Source organism: Colobus angolensis, unplaced genomic scaffold (assembly GCF_000951035.1).
Source record: "Colobus angolensis palliatus isolate OR3802 unplaced genomic scaffold, Cang.pa_1.0 Scaffold412, whole genome shotgun sequence".
NCBI classification, from domain to species: domain Eukaryota; kingdom Metazoa; phylum Chordata; class Mammalia; order Primates; family Cercopithecidae; genus Colobus; species Colobus angolensis.
In genome coordinates, this window is record NW_012117511.1 from 1020876 (window position 1) to 1033946 (window position 13071).

A 13071-nucleotide genomic window follows, 5' to 3' on the forward strand; every position below is an offset into this window, starting at 1 on the left:
CTCCCCTTCCAGTAAAGGAGGAAAGAAAGAGAGTAGAACCTTTACTGAGTGCCTACTATGTGGTGGACATTGTGCTAGGTGTTTTTTTTTTACATGTATCTCATTTAACCTGCACAACCTGTGAGGTAGGTGCCACTACTTTGAGAAACTGTGCAGTGGTTAAATTTGTTGACTTTAATGCCAGATGGTTTGGGTTGAAATGTCAGCTATGCTATGTGGACCTTGGCAAGTTGCTTAACTTCTCTGTGTTCCAGTTCCTTCATCCTAAAAGGTATAATAATATAATTTATTTTATAAAGTTGTTGTGAGGACTAGATTAATTGTTACATGCAAAACACTTAAAGCAATTGATTAAAAATGTTAGTATTATCTTTATTTTATAGAGGAAACAGGAGTTCTAGGAGGCCAAATAATTTATTTAAAGTTACACAGTGAATGGTATAATAAGTAGGGTCCAATCTAAGCTTTTCTGATTCCACAGCCCATGACTTTGAATCTTCTTCTCAAAGCCCAAAGTGAACCATTAAAAATCTCCCTTGTTATTAATTCTCTCTTTCATCATTCTCATTTCACCTTAGTGCTTTGCCCTTTGCCTCAAACTTTCTCTTCCTCAGCTTTGCAGGCATTAAAACTTCTCTTCATTCTTCAAAGCCCAGCTTAAATGCCCCTTCTTTCCTGAAGCTTCCCAGCTTCCTCAGCATAAATAATTGCTCAGTTTCATATTCTTATACTCCCGAAGCAGCCTACCATGATCTCTTTAGCCACCTGTATCACACTGTGTTATATTTTAAGTGCCTGTTCCCCAAGTCACATTACTTGATTCTTCATTTTTAATGCCCCTGAGTGCTCAGCATAGCACTTGGTCCTCAGTTAATGCTTACTGAGTTGAATAAAATGGACTTATTTTTTTACAGATTGAGAAACTGCTAATGGAGAAATGCTCAGAACTCTCGGCAGTCACAGAGAGGTAAATTTGGACCCTGGATCTCCCAGGGTCTGCCCGCTCGACCTCTGGCAGGAGAAGGGGCCGGTAGCTTCTCCTAGAGGGAGAATGGGAATGGGAGGCCTGGTGGTGGTTTCAGAGTTTCCTTTTTCTGACTTTTGTCAGAAATCTTAAAATATGCTCTTGAAATTTTCTGCCCCATATTCAGGCCCTAGGGATAGGGTAAAAGGCAGAGGAAAGGCCTGGGCATAGACAGAAAGAGGATTTTCTAGGAGGTGGTAACAAGGAAAAGGTTTTCCACAGCTTTGGGAAGACCCACAGGTCCCCAAAGTCAAGGCAAGGTGAAAGCAGATACTCACACCCTTACACAGACATACACGTAGACTTCAATACCCACAGACACTCACTTTCTCATATACAGATATATAAACACATGCTTGGACCAGCACAGAAATATACTCACACCCTCTCCTCCATATTTCACACACATAAATATCCATATGTTTATACTCAGATATGTACACAAACTCAGCCTCACATGTATGCACACCCAGGTGTGTGTTGTTGACATTTTTCTTCACCCTTCCCAGAGCCTGTATCCTGAAGATAAAACCTGAGCTCCCTGAGGTCTTTTGCTTTCCTGGGTGGAACACTGTCAGGCCACAGGGGTAAATTTGAACCTGATCACCCTCTGTTTTTCTTGTCTGGGAAGAAAATTCTCAAGACTTTCTGCACACTCTAGGCAGCCATTTCTTAAAGGGCCACAGGCATTGCCATCCACCTTTACAGAGCTCACTAGCAATACCTGGCACTTGGCACCTCTCTTGGAAGCTTTTTGCCCCTCCATCTCCCACCCCAACGTCACAGACAAGATAGACCCTGGCTGCAGTGATGGCAGATTCTGCAGGGAGAAGCCCAGAGGTATACATTTTCCACATTCTGATGGCCTTTCTTCCTGGTGATGTGGATTGGGTCCTCATCTCAGGCCAGCACATCTCTGCACACTAAGAGACCAGGCGGCGAGCCAGCTGTGGAATATTCTATCTCTGACTCCCAGTTTCTGATGTCTTCACCACACACCAGGCTTGGAGCACGTCCAGCTCTGGCCCCTGCGACATTTTTGGGCTGACCACATGCCCCTTCCATTGGCCCACCCGATGGTTTCTTCTCTTCAGGTGCCTTCAGGTTGAGAATGAGCATGTCCTGAAGTCAATGAAGGCCTGCGTGAGTGAGACCCTGAGCATGCTGGGCCAGCACTTTGGCCAGCTGCTGGAGCTGGCACTGACACAGGAGGTTCAGGTCAGTGCAGGCTGGGCTGTGGGAAGGGTTGTGTGTGGACCCTTAGAGGAAAGGAGAGAAAGAGGGGCTGAGCCAGGCTTGGGGAAGATACTGATGTGGACTTTAGTGGGAAACATCCTACTCAAACCACCAAAGTCAACTCCAGTGTTTGTGAAACAAAACTGTCAGAGCTAGGCTGAGGCTTCCCGAGCACGTAACCCAACTCTGCATTTTCCAGCTGTGAAAACTGGAGCCCAGAGTGGGGAGAAGCTTATCCAAGATCACACAGCAAGATGGTGGTAGAGCCCAGCATCTCCCAATTACACTTTCAGTATTACTCCCATCACCCTCAATCTTCTCTGTTGAGTTAGTGTTCACAGTGTACACAATGGGTCCTTACTATCCTGACAGAATTGAGGCACCTGCAGGGAATAAGCCAATTCTAGAAATCCTGACAACAAAGAAGAATCTAGAAAGATCATATAGTCTAACCCCTGCCTCTAGGCAGGCTTGTGCTTGATTCCAGAAAGAGGGAGGGATTTGGAGCCTGAAGTATCTACTTTCAAACTGGTTCACCGTGGAGCCTTGGTTAAGTTCCTGAACCTCTCTTAGCCTCTTTTTCCTCCTGTATAAATTGTTAAACCTTCTCCAGAAGAAAATTTTGAGTACTAAGCAAAGGCATATGGAAGGTGTTTAGCACATAGTGTGGGTTAAATACATGTTATTTCCCTCCCTTGCCCTTTGCTATTTTAAAAACCTCCCAGTAAAGTAGATTCCATAAGGTTTTCATTATGAAAGGTATTTATGGTTATTCATAGTTACAGAAATATTGCGTTACATATTTGCCATTCTTTTCCCACCACCAAATAAAAGCCTACCACAAATAACAAATCTCTTTCCATGTCGGCTCCTCTCCAAATTCAGCCTCTCTGCTGAGCCCAGGGTTTGCTTTCTCTCCTTCCTGAGTGTTTGGCTGGTTTGGTGCAGGCCCTTCTGGCTTGACTCACATGCTGGTCCTGCCTGATTCCCACTCCTCCCACAGGCCCCCATGTCAGGGCAGCTGGCCCTGAGTATTATCACCCCCAACCCCAACCATAGGAAGGTCCTCAAGGGCCACTCTCCATGTCTTGACAGGAACAAAGGGAAGGAAGGGCCACAGGCTAGAGTGCTGGGGCAGGCACCTGGAGCTGATGAGCTAGTGCTGACAATCATATGCAGGGGCAGGCAGTGATCAACCATCAAGTTCAGAGAGACGCAAGGGACACAGGGACCAAAATGGGCAAAAAGGTCGAGGGAGTGATGAGCAAGAAATATTGGAGTTAGTGGTGGGGAGGGAGACCTGGAGCAACTTCTGAGCAGGGGTACAGGTGGTGGCTGTTGCTTTTTATGCCATTTTTGTGCCCACTTTCCTGAAAGTGCCAGGTTCAGTTAAAAGGGCTGAAAAGGGCCAGGTGCGGTGGCTCATGCCTGTAATCCCAGCACTTTGGGAGGCCAAGGCGGGCGGATCACGAGGTCAGGAGTCAAGACCATCCTGGCTAACATGGTGAAGCCCCGTCTCTACTGAAAATACAAAATCATTAGCCAGGCATGGTGGCGGGCACCTGTAGTCCCAGCTACTCAGGAGGCTGAGGCAGGAGAATTGTGTGAACCCGGGAGGCGGAGGAGGCGGAGCTTGCAGCGAGCCGAGATCATACCACTGTACTCCAGCCTGGGTGACAAAGGTAGACTCGTCTGAAAAAAACAAACAAAACAAACAGACAAACAAACAAACAAAAAGAGCTGAAAAGGCGGTGTTAAGCTGAACTGTGAATGAAAGCCAGTTTGGCTTGGAAATAGTGGGTTTGGAAATAGTCATCAGTGTTTTCTATGAGGCAGCAAAGAGGCAGGATACCTTTGAGTCTGGGAAAAGCTCCCTGGGCTTGCTTGGAGTCTACATCCCTGGGCTTTGGGCTGTATAGTTGGATCCATTCTGCTATTCCTTCATTCTGACCATATTCAGGGTGAAATTCCTGGTCTGGTGCTTCTACTTCCCCAGCTGTCCCCTGCTCTAATGCCAGGTCTGACCACCTGGTTCACTGATGCCTGGCCTGGAAGCTGAGCAGACCAGCTCCTGCTTTGTTAGAATGGGTCCCTTATTGGTCTTCCACCCCCGGTAGGAGTAGGGGAGCGGGGTGTGTGGCCACAGAGTGTTGTGCTCTATTCATCTGCATATTAAGTTTTCTTCCTGATAACCCCCTTTCCTGGTGCTTTCCCCCTTCCCTGTCAGCGTGTCCCATGTCCCTCTTAAGGGCTGAGTCTACCATGCTCATAATATATTTTTGGCTGATCTTTGGCTTCTTTTTACATTAGAAAGTTTCCATACAGGACAGCAGTGACATCAGGAGGTATATTGGCTGAAGACAGGCTAATTTGTGTTCAGTGTTGTAAGCATGTGTTTCTTAAACTAGTGACTCAAATATTGTTCCTTAGGATGTTAGTAATTATACCAGGATCTTACATTTGTACTGTCTTGATGTAAATGAAATCAAATCTATTTCTTTACATCAAAATTTGTCTTATGATGTGCCATTCTGCTTTGCAAATCTTCCAGAAGGTCCTCATGCACTTACAGTATTTCTTGTCTGAACTGCAGCTTCCACAGGCAGGGATTTTGGTTTGTTTTGCTCATTCATATATCTCTAATGACTAGAACAGTATCTGTTATAGAATGTTAAGCAACATATTCCCAACTTTCAGGGTCACAGATTTAAAAAATATTGTTAAAGCACCTATTTACTTCTTCTGAGATGCTGGTGTTTTAGGAAATGCAATTCAGGAAACATTCTTTTAGCACTAAGAAGTCGTGTGGGCTCGAGCAGAGGAACAAATCTCCCCACCCCCTTCACCCCAGTATTAAGGGCTCTTTGTACCCCTTCAGTTATGATTGGGAAAGACTGGTACAAATTGAGAAGTCCTGAAGGAACCTCCCATTGTTGTACAGACAGCTTGGACTACAGCTGCTGAAGGAAACCCAGCTCTCCACACAGTGGAATGAGGCCCTCCTTGCTGAGATGAACAAAGTATGAAAATCAAAGCGATTGTATCAACCTAAGAATCTGGGACTTTTGATTATTCCTAGAGGAAAAGAATTTAAGTTTTTTCTTTCACTTTATTTTTTCCCAGGGAACTTTAAAATGGGATAGGAGCATGTTAAAATTTTGGGAATATTTATGTTTGTCATCTGACAAGTATGTTTGGATTATCTTTGTATTGCCATTTAATCTCATTGCAGCTTCTACTTACCTATATTGGGCAACATGGCTGAGCAAAATCTGCTCAGCGGGAGAGTGGGAAATATAATAGGAAGCAAATTTCAATCCTTTTGCTTTTAGGAATAATCCAAAGTCCTAAATTCTTAGGTTAGTACAATCTCTTCAATTTTCATACTCTGTTCATCTCAGCCAGGAGGACCTCATTTCGGTGTGTGGGGGGTTAAGTTTCCTTCAGTAGCTGTAGTCCAAGCTGTCTCTTCAATAATGGGAGGGGTTCCTTCAGGACTTCTCAATTTGTACTAGTCTTTCCCAACCATAATTAAAAGGGTTCAAAAAGCCCTTAATACTGGATACATAATATTATCACAGCACTACACATATATTCTCAGAAAGTTAAAATAAGCCAATCCTCAATTTCTATAGAACTCCAGGAACTTCAGACAACCTGCTATCCCAGGATGCCATCCTTAGGGTTGCCAAAGGCCTTAACAGATACATGTTCATCTGTAGCCAATTAAAAAAAAAAAGGATGGGTGACTGAGACGGTCTGGCTGGCAGCCTTGGTAGGATGTCAGTCAGTTTATTTCAGTTGTCTATAGTCTATAAAGATTTGTGAACATACACCCACTGGGGGAAAAAAGTCCACCACAGGTTAATTGTGGTACTATGTTTACCATATACCAGGGGAAAAATGCCTCCTTTCTCGTTGATGGGCATTTGAACCATTTTCCTTTTCCTGCAAAGTCAGGCATTTGTAGCTTCTTTACTAGGACTTGCTTGATTTGCATTCTTTCCCATTCAACATATTCAAAACATCTTAATTTCTAGCTCCCTGAAAACACTGTTTCTGCCACTCCAGCAAGCATTGATTTGGGCTTCCTGAAGCGACAGACCAGTAGTCTTCAAACCATTTCAAATGTACCGCATTCCCCAGGTTCCCAAAGATTTCCCAGGAGAAATGCAAGCACATATAGTTTTAAGGAAATCTTATTTCCATATCTTCAATTTTCATTTGTTTTCTTTCTTAAAAATGATCTTCCCAATAATATACTGAGTTTTTTTATAGGCTTTCTATTACTTTCCAAAAGGTACACTCTTCACCCATCCCAAATTTTACAGTATATTGCCTTGCCATGCAAAAATCTTGGTATGGGAGTGGAGAATCAAGCCAAGGAAAAGCCTTCATTCATGAACCATTAAGACCCTTAGGCTTCCATTAATTATTTCCATGCTTTATACATATTTATGTTGAATGTGCCATTAGAAATTGTGTATTTTGGCTGGGCGTGGTGACTCATGCCTGTAATCCCAGCATTTTGGGAGACCTGAGGTCGGGAGTGCGAGACCAGCCTGACTAACGTAAAGAAACCCTGTCTCTACTAAAAATATAAAAAAATTAGCCAGGCATGGTGGCATATGCTTGTAATCCCAGCTACTTGGGAGGCTGAGGCAGGAGAATTGGTTGAACTCGGGAGGCGGAGGTTGCCACAAGCCGAGATTATGCCATTGCACTCCAGCCTGGGCAACAAGAGCAAAACACTGTCTCAAAAAAAAAAAAAAAAAAATTGTGTATTTTTCACAATGTGAGCAGTTTCTCAATTCAGATATATTGTAGTGTGTGTGTGTGTGTGTGTGTGTGTGTATGTGTGTGGTTGGAGGGATGATTATAAAAGTTTTCAATTTATTTTATCCCTTCCATCCATTTATTCTCAAATAGTGCATGGTTCTTGAGGGACATTCTCCTTAAACCAAAGCAAAGAGAGCACTGGTAGGATACATCAAGCACTAAAAATTGCTTTTTTAGGACACATATTTAAATGCAAGCAATTCCTCTCAGCTATTTTTCACACTCATCCCTAGGATGTGACATTAGCTGGAAAAAAAGTATCTTTGAAGAGCCAAAGACTAAAAGTTAATGACACTGATTCTTTTAAATGTAACTATAATATGCTTTGGAGAACAACCAAAATTTTCAAGGTGTATTGGATAAAATACAGATATAAGTTCTACATTTAAAAAAATTTTGGTGCACATTATTTAACAATTAAAGTCTTTTTGCCAAAATATTTTCTGAAATATTTATACTACTTTTTATTGCCTGTTAAGAAAAGAAAAAATTAATTGCTAGCAGTTATGCTAATTAGATGTAAGCAGTATATACCTTTCTTTTTCTTTAAATACGTAGAAAAATTTGATGATGAGAGCTACTAAAATTAATTGAATTATATGTGCTTTTTAAATTCTCAGTTCTTATTTAATTATTCCCTAAAGACCTCAAAGTTTAATACATATGTACCTATTTACTAAAGGAATACTGTGCTTTTTAAATCATATTCTTAGATTTGTTATTAACTTAGAATGTTTGCTATATATTACTTTGCATTATTACAAAGTCAGTAAATTATTTTATCTTGGCTTTATAACATATACAAATAAATCAAATTTTATTTTAGGTCTGATTTATTTTAATATTTACAGTTTTGGGATTTTTTTCCCGTAGAGAATGATCTTCATAATTATTTGTCAGTAGGTTTTTGCATTTCTTGAAACACATATAGAAATATTTCTTTTTTTTGTTTTGTTTGGTTTGAGACGGAGTCTTGCTCTGTCACTGGGCTAGAGTGCAGTGGCGGAATCTCGGCTTACTGCAGCCTCCGCCTCTTAGGTTCAAGCAATTCACCTGTCTTAGCCTCCCAGGTAGCTGGGACTACAGGGCACACCACCACATCTAGCTAATTTTTGTATTTTTAGTAGAGACGGAGTTTCACCATGTTGGCCAGGGTGGTCTTGATCTTTAGACCTCGTGATCCACCTGCCTCAGCCTCCCCAAGTGCTGGGATTACTGGCATGAGCCACCATGCCTGGCGAAACATTTCTTAAATAGAAATGAAGTCAGGTCTTTATTAAAAGTTAACTCTGACTTGGCTGATTGGGTTGACTAAAAGGACTGTCTTTGCCAATTAGGTTATAGGGTGGGTATTTTTCATAAATTAAGTAAGTGAAAGCTGGAGCTTCAAGCTTTCAACAAAACATATTTGAAGAACAAAAATATTTTATTAAAAATTGTATTGGCAATGAAATAAATAATACTTTGATTTTCCCAATCCTTTCCAAATAATTTGGGTGACTCAAGGTGCTCTTAAGTGAAAAAGTAATGGTTGTAATTAATAGTTATTTGATAAGTCTTGGAGAAGTACTTTTGGAATTTTTCCCAGAAATTGAGAAAGTAAATGAACACTTCTAATGATTGGGTAGCAAATGCTTTTGCAAGTCAAATCTTTTCCAATTCTTTGCTTTTGTCAATTTAGAAGAGGATCAATTTAGAGGAGTTATCAACTGCCAGATTATTAAAGATAGTGTTTGATGATAGATTGCTATGTGATTACATAAGTTAGAAGGTGACTCAAGGGATAAAGCACTGTAGTACACAAACTCCTCTCATTCCCCTCTATTGATTTACGGGAACAAGATTTTTTTGGAGTTTACATCTAAAAATATAGCATTAAGTCAATATTCAATCATTGATACATAAATGAATTATCCTAAAAATGATAAAAAGCCTCATTCATCTCATTTAGAGATATATTTATTTTAAAAATAAAATTTTTATAACTTACAATTATTTATCAAGACTTATAATATATTTATTCCATTTGACCAGTTGGGCTGATAATAATCCTCAACCAGGAAAATTTTTTTTTTTCTTAACAAGGAGCTTGATAGTAACAGGAAATAACATTTCAAATTTTAATGATAAGTGTGATAAGGGTGATCAATAAAACACTTTAAAACTTAAATATATTACATTAAATTCTGAAGGAAAATTGAAATGGGAATACAAATTTAATGAAAGATGCAGAATGTTAAAAAAGAGATTATTCATGTATTTTTAAGTGAATGATGATGGTATCAAGTTGTTTTGGTATTTAGAATCTATTGAATACGTTTGAAAGAGTGATGTAATAATTTTTTTTACATCAACATTGCAATTTTCTGGAAATCACATTCTTTCCAACTTTGTTTTTTAAACTTATGATAAAAAAATTTAGCTGTCAAATTAAAAATGTGCAAGGGGTCATATATTTTTCAAAATGTTTTTAGGGTGAAATGAGAAAAAATTATTTTGACATAAGATACGCAAGTGCTTCTCTTCTAGTTCTGTATCATGAGGGCTATTGTCTCCTCCTCTTACTAGAGGTTTGCTTAAACTTTATGATCCCTATTTGCTGGAAGGAGTTTCCATTTGGTTTCCACATTTGCTGCATTTGGACATCATCCTCAGCAGATACCTGAACTGAGGTCACTCTTGATGTCCCCTAATTCTGAGTACATGAGGGTCACTACCTCTGCCAGGGGCTTCTCAGAATAGCATCTTTCTATAGATTTTGAATATACCAGTTTTTAATAGTATTTCTCTCTGCTACTTTTTTTTTTTTTGCAGTAATGAACTCTGTGCCCAGTGTTCTCTTTCCCTCTGTTAATCCCCCATTCCCTTTAGAGAGACTCATTTGAATTTCTAACTATTTACTCTCCTTCTCATGTGGGTGTCTTTCCTTTTCTAACTCATAGAGTGAATGCAGCATTCGGATCTGAGCTACTTTTCTGCTTTTACTTCCCTTCACTTTCTGACACATTCTTTTGTTTTTCCAACAGTCTAATCTAGATGTTTGTATTCCCTGATTGAGAGAAATGAAATCAATTAAGTTTTGGGTCTGTCAAAATATTTTATTTCTAAGATATCTTATCCACATTTATGTTCCTAAATTGGACATTCCCACTTAGGAGGTATTTTCCCATCTGACCAACAGCTCATCTAAACCTGGATATAATTATTATTTTGTCTACCTTCTCTTCAGTACATCCAATCTTTCTGTGCCTTCCCTCAGAGTCCTAATTCATGCGTTTCTCCAGCATGTTCTGTTAAGACAAAGGAAATACTGCATCCTCACTTCCAAAAACTTTCCCCTGAGATGGTTTATCCAGTAATCTTTCGAATAGTTCATGTTGAGCTCTGTGGTCTTTTCCTGTGTTCCGAACTCTATTATTAAAATATTTTTAAAAACCCAACGGCAATTACTTTTATTATATCTCATGATTTTAAGGGTCAGTAATTTGGACAGGGCTTGGCTAAGTGATTCTTCCATTCTGTGCAGCAACAACAGATGTGGTATTCAGCTGGCAGATGGCTAGATAGTGTACTAGATAGTGGTATTCACTCACACATATGGTGCCATGGAAGGGATGGCTGGAAGGCTGGCCTCAGCTGGGAGTATTGATAAGGATCCTACACGTGGCTTTTATAGCATCACATTCTCAGTTATCAAACTTCTGATATGGAAGCTCAGGGCTCCCAAAACAGTGTTCCAAGTTCCAAGATGCCTGGATGGAAGCTTCAAGGCTTTTTATGACCTGGCCGTGGAAGTCTTAGGACATTACTTCTGCCAAATGCTGGCTTCTATTGGTCAAGCAAGGCATTAAGACCAGATTCAAGGGAAGGGGAATTAGAACTCATAGAGAGATGTCTCTGTAAAAGAAGTAGAAAAGAATTTGTAGCCATCTTTAATCTACCCCATCCTGTCAATGCTATCTGCATTTTATGTAACCCCTTTGCACAGATGAGCTACTCTACTACGTCCTACTCTGGAGTTTCTATCCAAAGCTTTAGGGAGAGGTCTCACAATATTTTCCTGGTTCCTTCTGAGGAACTCATGCCAGTTTGCTTTTTGAGAGTTTACCTCCTTTCTGATAGATCTCACTGGGTTGCAGTCTCTCTTTTTCAGATTGACAGACAATGAAAAATACATTTTTTCTTTTCTAATTCCTTATGCAGAGAAGTGAAACTACAAGCATCTCCTTAGCCCCATTTTAATCCCTTTTCCTTGATCTTTAAGGTCTTATTTTTTTTTGTTTCATATCTGCCTAGTATGCATTTTAAGAAAATGTTTGTCATTCAGCCTCAGCCTATCTTCTCTTATTTATTTTTTTCAGTCTTTCACCACTCTTCTCATGATATTGAGTGAGGCATATTTTTGAAACTTCTCCAATGTCTTCTTGATTTCCTGAAAAAAAAAAAAAAAAAAAAACACCTTGATTTGTAGAGACTGTGTCAGTTTGAGGCAGATACTAAGGTAGGAGTAGATAGGAAATTCCTATGATGGATGCAGAGGAGGAAGCAGAAGCAGGCATGGAAAGCCATATTGCAGGTCTGACATCTGAGAAAGAAAAGGAGGAAGGAAAAGACTCAGACAGGGAATCAAGCCAAAGTCCCCTGTTGGAGGAGTCCCCTGTCACACAGTCATGCTGTGCTCAGTTATAGCTAAGAGTAGCTTAGGGGAAGTGTGGCCTTGGCAAGAACACAGGGCAGATCCAGAGGGGCAGTTGCAAGGCCCCCACTCACAAGCTTAGGTTACCAACATATAGTGTTAGATACGAAGGGGATGGGAAGCCAGGATGGAGACCCACTCTCCTATTTGGCAAAAACTGCTAATGAGGCTGGACAATAGCCTTGCCTTGAGGCTTCAATCTCCACTAGTCCAGGTGAGGCCCTGCCTACATTGAAGGAGATAGATTTCCTGACCTTCAAAAATCGGACATCGAATTCAGGGGGTCAGGGCCCAGCTCCTCCCTAGACCACATAGGTAACCTTAGTCAAGTCTACATCTGTTTCCTCCACTATGAAATGCAGATTGGACAGATGATTTCTGAGGTCCTTTCCAGCTCTGACAAATGGTGATATTTAGGGCCTTGAAGATTTCAGTGGAGCCTTTGATCTCATATCTTTCCAGATTTACACTGTAAAGGATGCTTACAACTTTTCTTTGTCAGAGATCTGATTCACTGAGACATATCTGAGGTGTAATTACTGTATATATGTGTATAGACATTAACATGAAATTATTCTCAGACTTAAATTGTCTAATATTAGCAGCTGATTGCAAAAGACATTGGATTTGAATTGTTTAATGTAATGCTAATTTGCTTCAAGTGCAAACACTAATCAGGAACATTAGGTAATTATCATTTAGGTACAGGACCCCAATATATGAAATCTGCATTTTCATGTGAGCATTAGTATCACATGTGTAGCTGCTTACGGTAACAGTGGGAAGAATTCTAAGAAGTGTGATCATTACAGGGATTTGTAGAGACAAATCTTGGTTATTAATTTTACATTTTGTTGAATTTCTAATAAGAGGCATCTATCAAAACTTAGAGCATAATTTTTAAATTTAATGTAGTTTGATTAAATACACACTTTATCTTAGACTGCTATATCTAGATTAGCACCTTGTGCATGTGTGAGGAATTTCATAAATTTGAATAAAGAAGACAAAAGGGAGAGCCACTTACCTTGAGCCTCAAACCTCCTAATTTTAATCATTTTACAAATAGGGAAACCAAAGTGTAGTGAGCTTAACTGCACAAGATCACAAAATTATAACTCTTTCCAATTTTATTTAGCTTCCACCTGGCAGCTACCTTTAGAAATCCTTTATATATATTGACAACCTTAAAAAATGGGCACAACCCCCTTAAAAGATAGAAATTGTTATTCACACCATTTTATTTATTTATTTATTTGATATGGGGGTCTTGCTA

At 40.0% G+C, this 13071-nt stretch overlaps 1 protein-coding gene across 3 annotated transcripts in view; it reads left to right on the plus strand.

Moving 5' to 3' along the window:
- The window catches only part of INSC (inscuteable homolog (Drosophila)), a 133987-nt gene that overhangs the window by 67054 nt on the left and 53862 nt on the right, over positions 1-13071 (plus strand). For all 3 annotated transcript variants that reach the window (XM_011956266.1, XM_011956267.1, XM_011956268.1), the window contains 2 exons: positions 915-967; positions 2119-2242. In XM_011956266.1, the coding sequence (XP_011811656.1) occupies positions 915-967; positions 2119-2242 (177 nt within the window). The remainder of the gene's footprint in view (positions 1-914; positions 968-2118; positions 2243-13071) is intronic.